The sequence below is a fragment of the Rhamphochromis longiceps genome, linkage group LG13 (assembly GCF_057381845.1).
Source record: "Rhamphochromis longiceps isolate RC_006_pf linkage group LG13, R_longiceps_female_GT1.1, whole genome shotgun sequence".
Classification (NCBI taxonomy): domain Eukaryota; kingdom Metazoa; phylum Chordata; class Actinopteri; order Cichliformes; family Cichlidae; genus Rhamphochromis; species Rhamphochromis longiceps.
In genome coordinates, this window is record NC_140569.1 from 12,680,620 (window position 1) to 12,698,011 (window position 17,392).

General features: G+C 38.0%; 1 protein-coding gene across 5 annotated transcripts in view; it reads left to right on the forward strand.

Annotated features, from left to right (window-relative positions):
* grid1a (glutamate receptor, ionotropic, delta 1a) overlaps positions 1-6,688 on the forward strand; it is a 299,124-nt gene extending 292,436 nt beyond the window's left edge. The window contains exons 15-17 of one of the 5 annotated variants that reach the window (XM_085427703.1): positions 571-811; positions 4,544-4,682; positions 5,753-6,688. In XM_085427703.1, the coding sequence (XP_085283829.1) occupies positions 571-811; positions 4,544-4,682; positions 5,753-6,165 (793 nt within the window). In that variant the 3' untranslated portion in view covers positions 6,166-6,688. Of the gene's footprint in view, positions 1-570; positions 1,046-4,540; positions 4,683-5,752 lie in introns of all 5 variants that reach the window. The other 4 variants (XM_085427702.1, XM_085427704.1, XM_085427706.1 and 1 more) reach the window with 4 other exon arrangements.
* The last annotated feature ends 10,704 nt before the right edge of the window (positions 6,689-17,392 follow it).

Sequence of the window (17,392 nt, forward strand, 5' to 3'; positions counted from 1 at the left end):
GTGGGACACCCTAACTGCTTCGCCTGTGTTTGTGATCAGCCATCATCATTCTCCCCAGCATACATCTATTCCTTACCCTGTAATTTGTGCACTAACTAATGGGCCAACTCTCGTATTTGATCATCTTTGTTTCTGTGCTTATACGGTTTGATATGATACTGATTACTCCTAAGCTCTGATTTTCTTTGCTTCATTTTTATAGAACCGAACTTTTGATTCTTGATTACAATCAGTGTCACATCTTGCGCTCTGTATATTAAGAACTGCAGTGTTTAATAGCTTTACCCTCTATGGGATTTTAATGAGGTTACAATGAAATGCTAATATATGCAATACATTAACCATGTTTTGTTTTATGTTATTTACTCTCATTTCGTGAGCTACACAATATCGTTGAATTATTGTTACATGATAATATTGTGGTGAAAATTCTCTGCTCTTCTGCCTTTATCATTCTGTTACCTAGGACTTAATCAGAATCAGTGTTAGCAAAGGATTTGTCTTGTGGTTATTACATGAAGATTTCCACCTACTGTGTTGAAAGAACTACTTAGTCTTTTCTCTGAGCAGGATTTTGGAGCTTCAAGAAAAGGGGGATCTTGACATCTTGAAGCAGAAGTGGTGGCCAAAGAAAGGTCGTTGTGACCTGCAGAGCCACACAGAAGCCCAGCCAGAGGGACGGGCGCTGCGTCTCCACAGCTTTGCCGGCATCTTCTGCATCCTTGCCGCAGGGTTGCTACTGGCCCTCCTAGTAGCTGCACTGGAGACGTGGTGGAACAGCAACCACTGCCGACGAGAGCAGCCCAAAGAGGTGACCACTGACAACTCGTCGGGCCAGGGCCCAGGCCCGGGCCTTCTAACCCAGAACCTGGCCATGGTGGCCACCACGGGTCCCCCTGCCCCACCAAGGCCCCGGTCGAGACCCAGACCCCCGGGCCCCCCGGTCCTGCCCAGAGATGCCACTGCCACACTCTACTTTATGGATCCAGCAGGCGCTGACACCAGCCCCGATTTAGTAGAGCTGCAGTACACCCAGTTATAATAGGTGTGCCCCTGATGATAGTCCAGACATCATGTGATCAATCTACTCATTCCTTCTCATGTTGGGAGAGAGGTTGGGGTGCTTTGTAAGGGACTTCTCTGAGGCTTCTCTCTCATGCTGACACAAAGAATCCTTAATTGCCAAAAAAAATTAAAAATCCGTCACTGGTGCTCACATGAGAGACCCGCAGTGAAAAGATAACATGCAAATTTAATACCACATACTGAAATTGTACTTCTGAGTCGATAAGTGCTTCAGTTGTACAATAGCTCTCTTTAGCTAATCCATTCAAGTCTTAATGCTTTAGAGCTCAGACTTTATCTTGCTGCTGTCGACTGGGCAGCCCCTCTGCATGAGGCGTCCAGACAACTAAGGCTTGACATGGATCCCTAAACTAAAGTGTGAGCAAATGCAGATAGTAAAGAATCTGAGCCTTGACCTGCCTGTTTGACTTGACAGTCCAACAATACTGGATGAGAATACCCATTTAAGACCCAGTCCTGCCCTGGAAAACACACAGTAAATCAAACTCCATCCAAGCTGCTTTTTGGTGCATATGAGAGTTTGAGTTACTGCTGATGATTTCTATTTCACAGTCTTTGTGTGTACAGCAGTAGCTGCTCTCTTAATAACCACATATTGCTGTCATGTGAGATTCATTACACAAACATCGCTGCCATTATTTAAAAAGACAAGATGTGCTAACTCTAATCGTGGTTGTGTGCTTTATTGCTGTTGATATGTTGGAAAGATGTTTCCACCCAAAATCTTTTGACTGTAAAACACACACGCTCTGTAGTCTTGAAATGTGACTGTGTGGAAATTTAAGGCAGAAAGAAAGAAGCACATAAAGATGCTGGGCAGCATATCCGATGTATAGGGAGCAGTAAATAAAGAATTGTAGCAGTTCAAGGAGATTTCTAGAGGCTTGTATTTCCTACTCCAATTGCGCATGCAAATGCAACAGTTTACAACTCATTCAAAATCTGTTACATGTATGCAGGTAACAGTGAGGTGGGAAAGGTGCAGACAAATTATTTTAATAAATTTACTATTCTGTAACACAGTTTAAACTGAAACAAACAGGAAGACAAATTAAAGAAACAAGAACTGTTGACAATAATAAAAAGTAAAATGTACTCTCACAACTGGTACAGTCCAGGAAAACAAACAAACAAACCAAAAAAAAGGCCATAAAATGAGCTAGCATTTTATGACAGTAGAGTATGATATCATGAACACAGGATTGGCTACAGCAGTAATGAACAGCAGGACGCAAAGAACAAAATCTTATCTATAGGACCCAAACTGCTTCTTAAGATAAGTGACAGCATGTCTCACAGCTCCCTTCTAGACTGCGAAAAGCATGTAGTTTTTCTTGGTTTCACATGGATTCAATGATGGCAGGTTTTCATGGCAGAACAAAAAAGTAACTAATAAGTACCCAAATGGTGAAGTAGTTGATCCAAACCAAACACAGTGAGGATTTTTGTGTTTGCTCTTCACAAATATTAGTTTTGCCGTTTTTAGAACATAATTGGATTGTCTTTCGAGTTTTAAAGTCTTTCCAAGATTTAACATTATGTCGAGTTGTATAATTCACTTAAACTTTCTGGTATTTGTTAGATTAAACTACTAAAACAAATATGATGTTTACTTTGAGATGTGGTTAAAAAAATCCGCTCAGCAGTCATGAAATCAAGCTGACCACTGCACAAACTTTAATTGCCTTTCATGCCTACAGGGAGTGATTAAAATTCAAAAGACTTGGGTGGACTATTACTTTATATTCTAAATTGTTTTAAGCAGTGCTCTGTGGCCCCATGACAGCATTAGAATACAATATGTGGGCATTATGACAGCCATTTAAAGCAAAACTCTGCTGCAAGCCTGAACACACCGGCCAATTAGTTTGACATTATGGAAATACACTTAATTGCTTAGTTGTCAATAATTACAGAAACGTGATGGCACAACAATTTTCCTTTAAAAATGAAAAATTCCTTTCTTTTAGAACACAGGTTAGCTACAGAAAAAACAGCGAGTCTTGGCTTACTCTCATTTCTGCTCATATGTGCAAAATCACATTTGGATTCATCAAACATTTGCACCAGGTACTGTGCATATGTCAGTGAATCAGGGTCAGTCTAAAGCCACAGGATCGTGCTCACTACATGCACTCTGCATACTGCCGCACACCAGTTTCTTCATGTAGGGAAACATAGTTAACATCGAGGTGAACAATGGAGAATGGGATGTAGTTGTTTTAAGAAAAAGCGTCACCACTAAGGCAAAAGTCTAATAACAATTAAATACTGAATTAATACATGAAATTCAAAAAATCTTCTAGCCATGCAGTTTTCAATACTAAATTACTGACCAAATAGATCAAATAAGTCTTGTTTATTTCAGTCACACGATGCCAAATTATATTCTTTAACATCATCTTGGATATGGCATCTATATTAAAAAGAATCTGGTCTGTACTACAAAGCAAGTTTAGAGGTTTAGCAACATAACAGAGGTTTTAACCTGGGTTTTTATTGTTATAAAGGCCATTTACTTCTTACTTGGCAACTTACGTAGCACACCTAACCTGCTGAATAACAGGTTATATTCATAATAAGTTCACCACCTACTCATCAATCACTTCTCTAAAAAATTGTGTGTCCATTCCTGGGAAAGTTGGACCTCAGTGTGCAGGCAGTAAAAAAAACCCAAGTTTAGTAATTTCTGGTTTTATATAAAACTTGCATAGCAACACTTACGCTTTTGAGCTGTTTTTTGTTATATAATTTTTTTTACTTGCTCTTAGACCCTTTAATGACAGGGGGGCTGTAGCTTCAAATAATACTTTACTTACCGTTTTATTCACATAAAAAAAAAACCCTGAAATAATAGAATATGCAGTTGTAGTTATATGTTTGTCAGGCTTTTCTCAACCCTTGTCTTAATAATAGAGGTGTGAGCCTGATAAGTTTATTAATTTACACAGTCGGCATCTATGTCACATTTTTCCAGTCTGACAAAAATGTTTTGAGCACACAAATATCCATACAGCTCTGCTATCGCGCACACAAACACACCCTGCTGCTTACAGCAGCTGCGCTCATTTAAGCCAGAATTATATGTTTAACCACTTTGTATTTTTCTAAAATTGTAGTTTGATTGCCATAAAAATAATACTAAAAATGATAATAATTATTATTATCATAAAATTGTTATTACAGTGTTGCCTTACGATACAAAATTAAAAACAAGATCAATTATAAAAACACAATTTATGCATTTCTCCTGCAGGTAGACCTGTTTATGTTTCTAATTACCAACACTGACACCTGTCTCATCTAACTTTCAGAAAATATATCAATAAGAGTATTTCCACAAATTGTCAAACTATTCCTTTTATTAGCCAAGTAGTAATTTATTACAATTATATGTCAATGTCCGGATTCACGGGGATCATTTTGGTTATGTATCGTTGTCTATGGTCTCCAGCAGGTGACTAAGGATTACGCTCTGCAAAGGGTTTCTGGATCATTGACATATAATGACATAACAAGCTCCTTACCAGAAGGGAGGCGGGACATTTGGACTGACAGAGAGACAGACTGGGAGGAGGCCGTGGCTCTTGACACAGGTCAGGAGAGGCCTGACACACTGTACTGGATGGTCATTGGCTGTGACAGGGCGAAAGGGCGGGGCATGGGGCCCGACAGGGGTAGATTGTAGTTGCTTCATCCGTCATATCACCCCCATGGTCTCTCCTGCTATTTGCCTGTCTAGTTTTGTCTGTCATCAGTCTGCCTCAACTTAAATGGGTGCATGATTATAGAATAACATTCAAAAGCAAGCATGAAAACCTTTTTTAGAAAATGTGTGTCTGATAAACAGTTATGTGCTTATTTGGCTTCTCTCTCCCCAGTCCCATATGTATGTTCCCCCTCTAAAAAAAAGGAATATTTGAAAAGATTCTTCAAAGTAATGTGGCTTACTTCAATTAACTGACATTACCTAATTCGTCTCCATTTACACTTTAGTGTCTCACATAGTCTGTGCATCCATTAGAGCCTGTCTTGTTAACAGCTGATTTTTTTCATGCCAGAGTCACCTCCTGCAGATGTGTGGTCACGTAATTGTGCAAAAAATTTAAACACTTCTGCATGAAGTGACAATTTCCTTTAAGTCCGTGTCAGTGAAGTGGAGGTGTTACCTTTTATGACACCATATTTAAGATTTACTATTTGAAGGTAATGTCTTTCAAGATGTCAGCTGCTTAAAAATTTGAGTACATTTTTAATTCATGCTCTGGTTTCTTGAATGACGCTGAAATAAGCCAGTGTGTCATTTCAGCATCCTTCAGAGTCATATAAACATTATTAGATGTGTGTTAGGCTTGTGTAATTGATGATAGAATAGACTACATTGCATGTATTGAAGATTACTAACTATAAAGCTTATGATGAAAGGACTATTATAACCTGTCTTTCTCTGTCTTCTTTCACTCTCTATTCTCTTCTCATTTCTTCTTTTAATCTTTTAACCCCTTTTCACTTTGCATTCATTTTCACTTGTTTTTTTTATCACACTCCTCTTTGATTACATTCATGCTCTCCATTCCATTAAAACCTCTCTCCACTGTCTTTTCTACTGCCTTCTTTTATTCTATGCACGCTCTTTGGCTCTGCCTTCCTTTCAATCTATTTTTAGGACAAAGAAGTGAACCTGGAACAGGTCCACCAACGTTTGAACAGCCTCCTGGACGAGGACTTAGCCCACAAGCAGCTGCCAGGTCAGTCTATAGAGATCTCTGCCCTGGACATTGGCAGCATGCAACCCAGCCAGTCTCTGGAGGCTTTGTCTGTTCGGGATTACCCAGCCCATCGCGGACCACCGCCACTCTCTGTGACCACCTTCCTCCAGGAGGGTCATGGGGCAGGAAGGACACTGGGCGCGTCCGCTGGCAGGACCTTGCCCCTGCCTCTGAGCAGTGCCACCATGCCCTCTATTCGCTGCAAACACAGGGCACCCAACGGAGGGCTCTTCCGGCAGAGCCCAGTCAAGACACCCATGCCAATGTCCTACCAACCAGTGCCAGGAGGACCCATCCCAGAAGCCAGTGAGGCCAGCCACGGGACATCCATTTAAGCAAGCCGAACATTCACAGACACTCGAGCTCAAACAGAATAGCGAAGAGCTAAACAGAGTGCCGGCCGTGTGACGAGCTATAAATAAAATGCTAAAAAAAGGATTTTTACTACCAATGAGACAACACACGAAAAGACACAAAGACTTTAATGTACATATTTGTAAGTACAAAGCGAGAGAAGCAACATTAAAAAGTGTATTTTGAATATTCTCAACAGTTGAGTTTAAAAAACAAAAAAGTATTAAAAAATGACTGAATGGCTTTGTAAATTTTGTTCTAAATGAATAAAGGTGACAATTCTTTGTGGTTGTTTTCTAAGTGCCAAGTTCAAAGATGTTTTCTTTCAGATCATTAACTGAATGTACTGTGAGAATTCATGACAGACATTTCACACTTAAAACACAATGGAAGAACTGATTTGTTTCATATGAAAAAAATAAAAAGTATAATACAAAAACATCCAGATTTGCGTTTGAATATATTATTGGAATATCATTGTCACATTGTCTGTATGTTTAAGTGATCACTGACAGAATTGTGCTTAATGGAAAAAATACTGAAGAACTAGAAACAATAAATTAGTTTTTAGATCAATATTATCATTATTTTTTTTACTGGATTTTTCCATAAAATAAACTGGATTTAAGAAAAACTATCTGCAGTAATTTATACTTGACGGGATAGTGTTCACCCTTTTTTGTGTGTATGTAGAAAGACAGTCAAGTCAGATACCGGATTAAAGATGTGCAGGTACAAGCTAAAGTGTATTAAATAGTAAACCTTGTGTGATATTTGCTCATTCGATGTGTAGAAGTTGCGCCTGCGGTCTACCTGAACAAATGGCGTTGAGTTCAACCAGTATGTGGCGATAACGCTAAAAGAGAAAACGTAAATATTATATTGGCAGCCTTGTGAATCTTTCATTTTCCAGGCATAATCTTATTCCCATAACATGGAATTGAAATAAGCAGCAACAGATAAACTTTGTAAATTCTGGCATTTTTGCCAGTTTCAAGAACTACCCGCATATACAGATGTAATGTAAAAATTGTATTTTCATAATAAAAAAACAATTACTAAACTTTGCAATTCCCCAAGTGCACAAAGTTACAGGATACCTTACAAAAGTGAGTCCAGCAGACTCCTTCATAATGTCCTCCCGATTTCCATACACCTGTGGTCCTCAGGGGTCAAAAATGTTCCCACTTCATTTGACTGTTTTTTTAAAGTATAAATTGTCAATCAATTCAGTGTTACATCTTAGTTTTACTTAAGACCAACACATTAACACAAAATTTACCCTACATTATACATTTTAGGGCCACCAGGCCTTGTTTACATAAAGTGCACTCAGTTTTTGAGCGAAAATAAAACGAGACAATAAAATATTTAATTGTTTAGATAATTTTGACTTTTTGTCTAACTACAGAGTGCTGTATTTTGAACTTTAGTAAGAAAGGGGTTTTTTTTAAGCCCCTCAGGGGTCAAAAATGTCCCCATCTGGTTTGATTGACACTTAATTAATATGAAGTGGATTTTTCCCCCACTTTTAATTAAAACTTAATTCAAACAGTTTGACACTATTTCTTTATTCCATTTTAAATTTAAGTCTGATAAAACCTAATTTAAATGAACTTGTCCTTTGTCTTGGGGTAAAAAAAAAAAATTAAATCATCAGTTATTGTGATTATCATTTCACAACCAGAGTTGGTTGCTTTAACAGTAAACAAGTTGTTACAGGTGATTGTTTTCTTTTGGAAACCTTCTGCAATGTTAGGGACAACTCGCGTGTCCTGACTGCAGGCCAGATGGTTTGCCATCATACACTAGCATGTTCCATGTACAGCTGGACCTGGCATCACATACTGCTCATGTTTTTATCTCATAGTTCCCCGGTTGGGATGTTCTGTTGGAATGGACAGAATCCTCTGAAGGGGACTAGGCGCTCACACACAGTCACATCAGTACCTGGATCTTACATCAACAGCAGGAGAAACACCCACTTGTTCCAAACTCCTCAAATGGGAGCACGCTTGTGTCATGAACGACGATCATCTATTGTGTCTTTATCAAGAAATTATATCCTTTTTGCGATTCTGTGATTAATCTTGTGTCAGCATGAAAACTTCTCTACCAGACTCAGGATGTCATAAACTGGCCGTAGCAACTTTACTGGATGCACGGCAGTAAGAATCAACACACCCACATATGCCTACAGCTGCATTCGATCCATTATTCTTCCTCTCTTGTTGCCCCTCCTTGTTTGTCATTGCGTTGGCTGTAGAGCAGGTCATCTACTAATTGGATGGTTGTTGGTTCAATCTCTGTGTGCTCTAGTCTGGAGTTCTTACCAAGGTGTCCTTGGGCAAGTTACTGAACCCCAACTTGGTCTCTGATGCATCCATTGGCATGTGAACGTTAAAAAGCAGAATACAAGCAGAATGCATGGTGTATAATGCTTTCAGTACTCGAGTAGAAAAGCCACTGAAGGAGTATGGGACCTGGCATATGTGCTTGGACCGTGATAGATTGTCTTTCTCTGTGGCACATGAGAGAGTCATGCATCGTCTGTCACTGGGAAGGATAGAAGAACAGATCAATGTTTCCTCACATTACTGCAAATATTCCTCTGTCTCAGCTGACTCCTCTTTCTTGCTTGATTCTTTGTCTTCATCATAATTGAAATGGAAGATGTGCAGTCCTCTGACACATCTTCTATTTCAGTTTCACATTCTGAAAATTCAAGAAACTTCAAGAAGCCCAGTCACTTTCTTTCCAAGCTCCTCAGACTACCATGTCCTGGATGCCTGAGAACCTACTTGAACATTGTTCAGATTCTTCATCACTTTCCTTCACTTCATAGCCTTCTTCCACTTCTGCAGGTGGGTGATGTGCTTTTTCAGAGAAAGGGTAGCATGTGATCTAAATATTGACAATATTTTCTATATCTTCTAACCCTGGATCTTCCTGAACATTGATTCTTCTTTCTGATTATACTAGATGACAATATATGCATTGTTCTACTGGTCATTGCTTTGCACAACATGGTAAAAAAAAGTATGCTCACAAGCCTCCAGTGCAAGGGAGATTTGTGAGCATACTTTTTGTGTATGTATTATTGTAGGGTCTACCTTACATTATGAAGCACCTTGATGCAACTGTTGTTGTGATTTGGCGCTGTATAAATAAAATTGAATTGAATATAGAGCACCTGCCTCCTCATTGTGCTGCCTGCTGTTGTTGTTGTGGTTGTTATGGTCATTGCTTGACCCCACACATCAGTGATCCAAGATCAAAGATGTTTGAAAGCAGTATGGTGTGAAAATATGGGCCTTTGCAACACTTATTCCAATCATGCATAGCATAGTAATGAATAACTTATGTTATTTTCAGACCATTTGATGAATAAAGAACACATTTTTGATAGCAAAAGATTTCTTTAGAGGACAAAAATGACCCAAGGGCAACACAAGGGTTTATCAGACTTACTTGCAGCATTTTAAAGCATGCTTATAACTTTACCTGATAACAGAATAACCTTATGTCTTTTCCATTCAACTCCATGATTTTCCCCATAGCTGCTTTGATCCTTTCAATGCTCATATCAAGGCTGCCGGCTCGTGGATGGCTATGACCTCTGGATAGCTTTGTACACTTTGCCTTTATTACCTTCTTTATAATGACCATATTCAGCTGGGTGACAGTGATTTAAGTGTCTGATTAGGTTTGACGTTACAAATGTTTTTCTAGTTGTTCCCCCCGAGTTTACTTTGGCAAACTGTGTCTTACTCACTCACAGTGAAGCTCACTAATGACCATGGCCACATGCTCATAGCCTGTGGCTGGGAGTGCGGTGACTCTTTTTCAAATACAGCTTATTGCTGATATCTATTATAGTATATAAGAGTGGTGATCCCTGTTCTAATCTTGCAGACTCATAAAGGAACTTCCAGCAAGTCTGTTGTTTCGACCTCAAGCATCAATTTCCACTAAACCAAGCAAACCAGGCTTTTATAAGAACAAACTGGGTGAAAATAGCTTTCTAAAAAAAGCAATGTGATATTTCTTGTTTGAATTTTGAATTAATCATTTCCTAGGAGTCTGTTAGAGACAGAGATTATAATCATACTGTGTACAACCACACATGCAAATGTGGTCCACCAACCAGTGCACCAATTTGGCCCCAAACACCCTACTTAACACCGATATTTTAGTCAGGTTGTAATTATTTTTCATTTTTAAGTGCTATGATGATAATAACTGAACCACACTCATGGCATGATGAGGGGATTGTAGACCATTGTCTGCCCTCTAAAGCACACAGTCACCTTCTACTTTTCTAGTTAAGGCAGAACAAAACAAATGAAACTTCTTTGAGGAGTCACTACTGCAAAAGCAAGGACATGAACCCTCACTTCAAGCACCCCCCTGCTGTGTTGACTGTTGTGTCAGCTGGCCTGATTTCTTTTTTTTTTCCATGGAGGAGGAGTGCTTGTCCAAGATTTCTATCCAAGGTGGCCCTACTTCAGTGCACTGTGACCCTAATGATAAAAACTTCAAAAAGGAAGTGAGGACTTTAAAATTGCTTCCCTCAAGTTTGAGAGCCACTTGCACTTCAGCATACTTGAACCAGGAGATCTGTCTGTGCTTATATATGTGTGTTGAGATTGTTGATTTGCCCTCATCGTGCCTGCCAGTCTCGTATGCGGTGTTGAGCAGAGCATCAAAGTATCTATGGCGGTGCTCAAAGGAACTACTGACCTTGTTCTGAGAGCTAGGCCGGGTCCTGTCACAGACATACTTCCCATTTTTTCCTAACACAAACAGTCCACTGGGACAACTTTATGTCATGACTCATCTTATGACATGACCCTTTTCACCTCCACATCTGATACAGCACATACAGAAGCTCTTTCTCGCTTTTGGACAAAAATCTAATTCTCCAGGGGAGCTACTGAGATTATTTTCACCACAAGAGATTACTCATACTTTTATCTTGAAGACAAGTCCAAATTTTAAACATTCCACAAGGCGTAGTGAATTAAATGAATATGCATATAAGGAAAAGATCTTAATGAGAAATATAGATAATGTACCATGTGTTAATGAAAGTCACAAAAGGGATGAGTTTTACATGCAAAACCAATATCTCCATCAGTTTTTCACAAAGCACACCATCGCATGAACAGGGACTTTGTAATTAAACAATTTTGCCATACATGACTCGCATGAACAGTCTGTATAATTAGCTCGTGTGGGCAGTGTAGGCAATCTGCTGTAAAATAACGTCTATTCTCCCTTCGGGAAGATCACTGACCGTCTGTCCAAACTGCCTCTGCAGCCTTATTATCCATTCATTGAGCCATCACACCTCAAACTGCATGCAGGGCTTTCACCTTCTTGTCCAGAGGAAAGCTGTTTGTCTTTTTGCCCCCTAAACTTTTAATTTTGATAAGTGATTTGTTTCTACACTTGCCATAAAAATATATTTTTAGCTACTGAGTGATGTAAACCTTTTTATGTTGTCATTAGAAACAATTTTGCTGTCTAAATAGTTTTACCTGTTGTTAGTCAGCAGAGCAAAGTGTTCTTTTGGTGATGTACACTTTGAAGGCCCATGTTGTACTACAAAGCTTGCAAAATGCAACACAACAGTTCTCACCTTCAAACTTCCAGCACTGTAATGTATACAAAAGTTTTAGGGTTGATTATTTCTCCCTATAATAATCCTGCTTTTTAATAGCCAACTATGTCTAAAAAGTATACACTTTTGAAATTTAGGGGATAATTTGCAATGGCCTTCCAATTTTTTCAACTCTTTTTCTGTTGGCAGTCTCAAGATTATTGTGCACAGTACTGTAGGTTACCCTTAAGGTAATCATTTAATGCAAGTTTAAGTAATATTCAATAACAGCAGCTGTACAAGGTTAAATTTGTTTAACAAGGGACAAAAAAATATGCAGAAAACTCTGAAGATCAGAAGTTCAGGCCTCAGGCAATTTAAACTGCAATAATTTAGCATGCATTACATTTCATAAAACACTAGCTTTTCCGATAAAGGCTTATTTTGCAAACAAACACAATAAATGCAGTTAATGTTTCTATATATACAAAGAGTGTCTGGTGCTTTCAACCTTTAGAAAATCCTTTTCATCAAAACTGTCTTGATACAATACTGGAACTATTTACAGGACACAACTTCTGATGACCTTCAGATTTAGTCAATTTAAAATTCAGTCCAGGTTTAGTGATAAGTAAGGAAACTCAAATGGCTCTTTCTGAACCACTAAATAATAATGTTCGCTTTCCATTTTTCTCACAATGACAGCACGTGGATGTTAAGCAAGTTTCTTTGCTGGATGGAAAGTCAGAGTACCACCAAGCAAGTCATTCTGAGTCTAATAATATTAAAGCTGTTTAGTTAATATTCCAGGTATTTCACACACCACCAGAAATATCGTGCGTCTTATAGTTAGAGAACAAAAAGCGTGTGGCTGTATCCCCCTCTGCACCAAATTTCACGGTAAGCCATCTAAAGACTGCTGGGCTAAGATATTTCCATCTGGACCAATGTAGGGAGCCCAATGACTGACAGAGCGCCATAGTCTCAGTGGAGCCAGAGGGAGGTGAACCAACCGACTACACAGCTGCCCTCATGAGTAAATTAGTCAACCATTTCCTAAAGAAGACAAAAAGAAATGTGCAGTGTGATGATGGAGAAGCACATAATAGTGCCTTATTGTACACCAACAGTGGGAGGAATGAGCTTTTACACTTTCTACTTGTGGGACTGAGAAGCCTAAACCAACTGCTTTAAACAAGGGCAAAATGAAAATGGCACTTCATTCTTGGCATTATAATGAGAAACATTACTGCTTATAAAATTTTGAATTTTTCATGAAGCAAAAAGGGCCTCTCCTGTCAGAGTGCAGATTATACACAATATTATTTAATATTGGGAAAGTGCCTTACTATTAAATTATGTATTATTCACTCCTATTAAGGTATTTGGTGGCCCACGTACAGTAGATGCTTCTAGATCCAACTACTTGCATATAAAACATCCAAAAGTTTAAAAACAAATTCTGCACATTAGTGCTGTGAAACAATCTGAAAATGGCTTTTTCAAGTTTGGTACCTAAATGGTAACAACTAACCTTTCAGCTGAAGGAAATATATTTGATTCTTGCATAACATTTATTTAAAACTTACCTTTCAAGCTCAGTACAACAGCAAAATATTCAGCATTTGGGACTATAATAAACAGAACTATGGGCATCAGTATATTTAAGAAATAAATGGTTCTTTACCTGAGGGTTAGGACAGGAAGTGTGCCAAAGTAAATTAATCTGGAAGGTCCTGACATTAGAAAAGGCATAAACAGAAGAAAAGCTTACAGCAGGATAAACAACAAAACCAGAAATGCTCCATTTGGACCTTGGGTGGCAGGAAACAGCCACCATGCAGAGAAGGACCACTGTCCTGCCAAAAACCACTGTTTTTGTTTTCTAACCGTTTTGATTCCTGTTTTTGTTTTGTTAAATCACTTCCCATTTTTCTTTGTCTCCCTCCTCTGCCTGCATGTCATGTCTCTGTTAGTTACATCCTGTTTGTGTTTGTTTTTGTTTTTTCTATAATGACCATATGTGGTTGTTTTGGGGTTTTTTTGTTCCTTTAATTATCTTTTTCAGTTTAACTGCTCTTCCCTAAATGATTCAAATGCACTTTATACTTCATGTATACTTTGTGTTTGAGATCACATTCACAAATGTGATCTCAAACATTTTCTGATTGTCATACTAGTCCAAAAACTAGATAACAAGAAACCAAATTAAGGAATTTAAATAATATACTTTATTTATTGAGGGATTTGAAAACTTTAAATATCTGTGAGGATCCAAAATATGTGAACCTCTAGGATTATCAGTGAATTAAAATCAAGTGTTTTCAGTGAATAGAGAAGCATTCACACGTGAGCAGTAAGCCCTCCTTTACTTCAAGAATCAAAGTCTGATCTCACAACACATGTCTACACGTGTGTTGTGGGACAAAGAAATAAGATTTGTTCAGATTTCTTGTCTTCAAAAGAAGTGGTTTTGATTCTTATCAGACTGGAAAATGTTACAGAAAAGGTTGAACTCCACCAATCACCAGTTAGACAGACCAAGAAGAAATGACAGAAATGCAAAACCATTGTTATCCTCCTCTCCAGAAAAGGTCAATAAAGATCTCTCCAAGAACAAGGTGTGTAATAACTTGACATGTGAAAGAGGATCCCAGGGCAACTTCTGAAAAACTAAAAGGCATCTCTTCTTTTGAATGTTCATGTTCATTAGTCCACAGTCAACACAATGCTGAACAACAATGGTGTGTGTGTGCTACAAAAAGAAAGTATTGCATTTAATTACTATTATCAAGTCCCCTGAAAAGAAGAACCTTTATCCTCCTAAAGCACAGTCTGTGTGATAAAAACGTATTCCTCTCTACTGGTGTCGAAAAACAATAAAAGCTAACTAAAAAATTAAATAAATTACCTAATATTTACAAGTAAATTGGCTCCCAAAGATCACTTATCAGACTACAAAGCTGAGGTTTGATTCGATTTGATTGTCAGTGCTGAATAAACAGAAAAAACTAATCATATTTTATTTCAAATGTTAAATTCTGATTGCCGCAGAGAAATGCTCAAGCATCATTTTTGACATTAACCAAGTCCACTGTGAGAAAAGTACAAAATGAATAGGGATAAAGCTCTAACTATAGTTTCAGTTGTTACCATGGCGTATAGCATCCAATAAAAAAAGTCTAATGATTCTTTTTAGTTCTTTTTTTAACAAAAAATAGGTGCTGTTGTTCTTTATACAGCAATATATAACAATATATTTTGGTTTTGTACTGTTAACTCAGAAAAATGAAGGAAACTTAATGAAATTGTGAATAATGTTTATTTTTGTTTTATGAGACATAAAGAAAAAGGCAAATGAGCTGTTACAAAATAATCTTCAAATGGGTTAGGGTTAGGCCTAGTGTCAAACAATCCCATAACTACATGTTCAATATCAGAAGCAAAGCTTACATCTGGCAGAGGTCTTGTAACTCAGCCTGTTCACGTTAACGCTACACTTTGTTAAACTCTAATGCTTGTCAAAATTTAAAAATACATGTCTGGTACATATAACCTTACATAACCTTTCGTTAAAACTTCAGACCATTCTGTTACATTGTAATCACCATTGTTAATAATGTTTTGCTATGAGTGGGAGTGTTTTTCCCCTCTTACAAACACACACTCTTAAACTATGATGAGCATTTTATATCTCTGCCTGGATCTTGTCTGTGAGTGCAACTGCAGGATCTCAGTGAGGTGTTAAATAATACTTTAGACATTCCAGCTCTAAAATCGTTTGATATATTTTACATCTGCTGCTATATAATGCTTAAGTATAGTAATTAAATACTTCTAAATTTCTTAAGGCGTTGAAATGTGGGTGATCATTTGTAAAAGTATTTCTGTTTTTATGTTTGCAGGCTAAAGATTACTGTGGACAGTACTGTCAGTTGCCCTTAATGTGATTATTTGATGTAAGTCTAAGTAATATTTAATAACGACAGATGTACACCGTTCGCTTAGTTTAACATGAGGGAAAAGATGCACAAATCTCAGTCTGAAGATCAGAGGTTCAGACCTCAGGCTGTTTAGACTGAAACAATTTTGCATGCATTACTTTTAATGCCTCTCATTGTGCCAGTGAAGGGTTACAGGTTAATTAATGTGATAAATACAGTAGGTGTGGTTATATTTACAGTTTATTCATTTATATTTGGAGTCTCTGGTGCATTCTACCTTTTTAAAATAAATTATATCAAAGCTGTTTGCATGCTATCTAGATGCATTATGGGAAATACATGATATGGACCAAGATACTGGACCACCTACATGTTACACCCACACGAGCTGCTCAGCCATGTAAACCTATGCTGCAAAGGTCACAATGCAACAATGGTAGCTTTCAAGCTATCTTAATGACAAAGTTTGCCATCATATTTAGAATGAAATGTAAAATAAAAAAGTCGTAGCAAATTTTTAAAGAAGCAATATACAGGAAAATGTGGGGAAAGTCAGTAATTTAGTGAATTACTTGTTTAGACTTTAATCAGTTATGCTTTCAGTTAATCGTCAGTACATTAAATACGATTCAATGTGATGTCTTATTATTATTCTTGTGGTGCAGTGGCGAGCCAAGCTAAAGCAGCTCCTGGTATGTCACTACAAAAGGGCATCTGATACCTTGCTCTCACTACATCATACAGCCATCAGTGACCTGTACATGGCTTCTAATGGGCTTAATTAGGATGAGATAATGACTGTTGTGAGGCCAAAAAATGCCCTTAGAACTAAATAGAGTCAATTAGCAAATGACCTATCATTACTGCCACAGATCCTGCTTTTGATAACAGGAGGTCTTTTGTTTCTGGGGGACTTTTTCTTGTTTTGGGGAGCATCAGCAATTTTGATGGTAGTTTTTGTTCCTCCCCAAAGACTAAAAGCCTTAGTAGAAAAATCGTCTCAGTGCTTTTTGTTTGCACATCTTTGTAACTCTTTGTCAGGCAGCAGGACTACTAAAGAAAAAAGCTGCTTACAAAATGTCTTGAAAAGTGGTGGAACATGTGTAAAGAAACAGCCAATTACATTTGGATGGCAATCAGAGGCGGAGCCAGACATTTGAAACACCCGGGGCTTAGCCCAAAGAGTAGTATGCATGTGGGATTTTTTTTTTTTTTTTTGGGGGGGGGGGGGGGGGGGGGGTGTAGAAATGACTAAAAGATTAATAGGCTCTGTTCAAAAAAGAATGACTTCATATAGGGAAAAATATATATCACATGTGCAGGACACCTTAAACTAGTTTTTTAATTAAGCAGCAAGGCAGAACAAGGTCAGGGCTGTATCAAGACACGAGGACTAAACCCCAATTCAACCAGACCCAGAACTGATCCGGAATTAAAACAGGACTACAACAGTTCAAAATCAGGACTACTGAGGACTTAACCAAGACAGAACCAGAATCAGAACTAGATGATAGCACTAAAAATCATCATAGACCTGCACTACACTTATTTTTTAATTCTACCAAAGTCCACTATTTAGATTGAGAAAAGTTTATATAATTATTTAGCCTTGTTGTGCAAACAAGCCTGCAGAA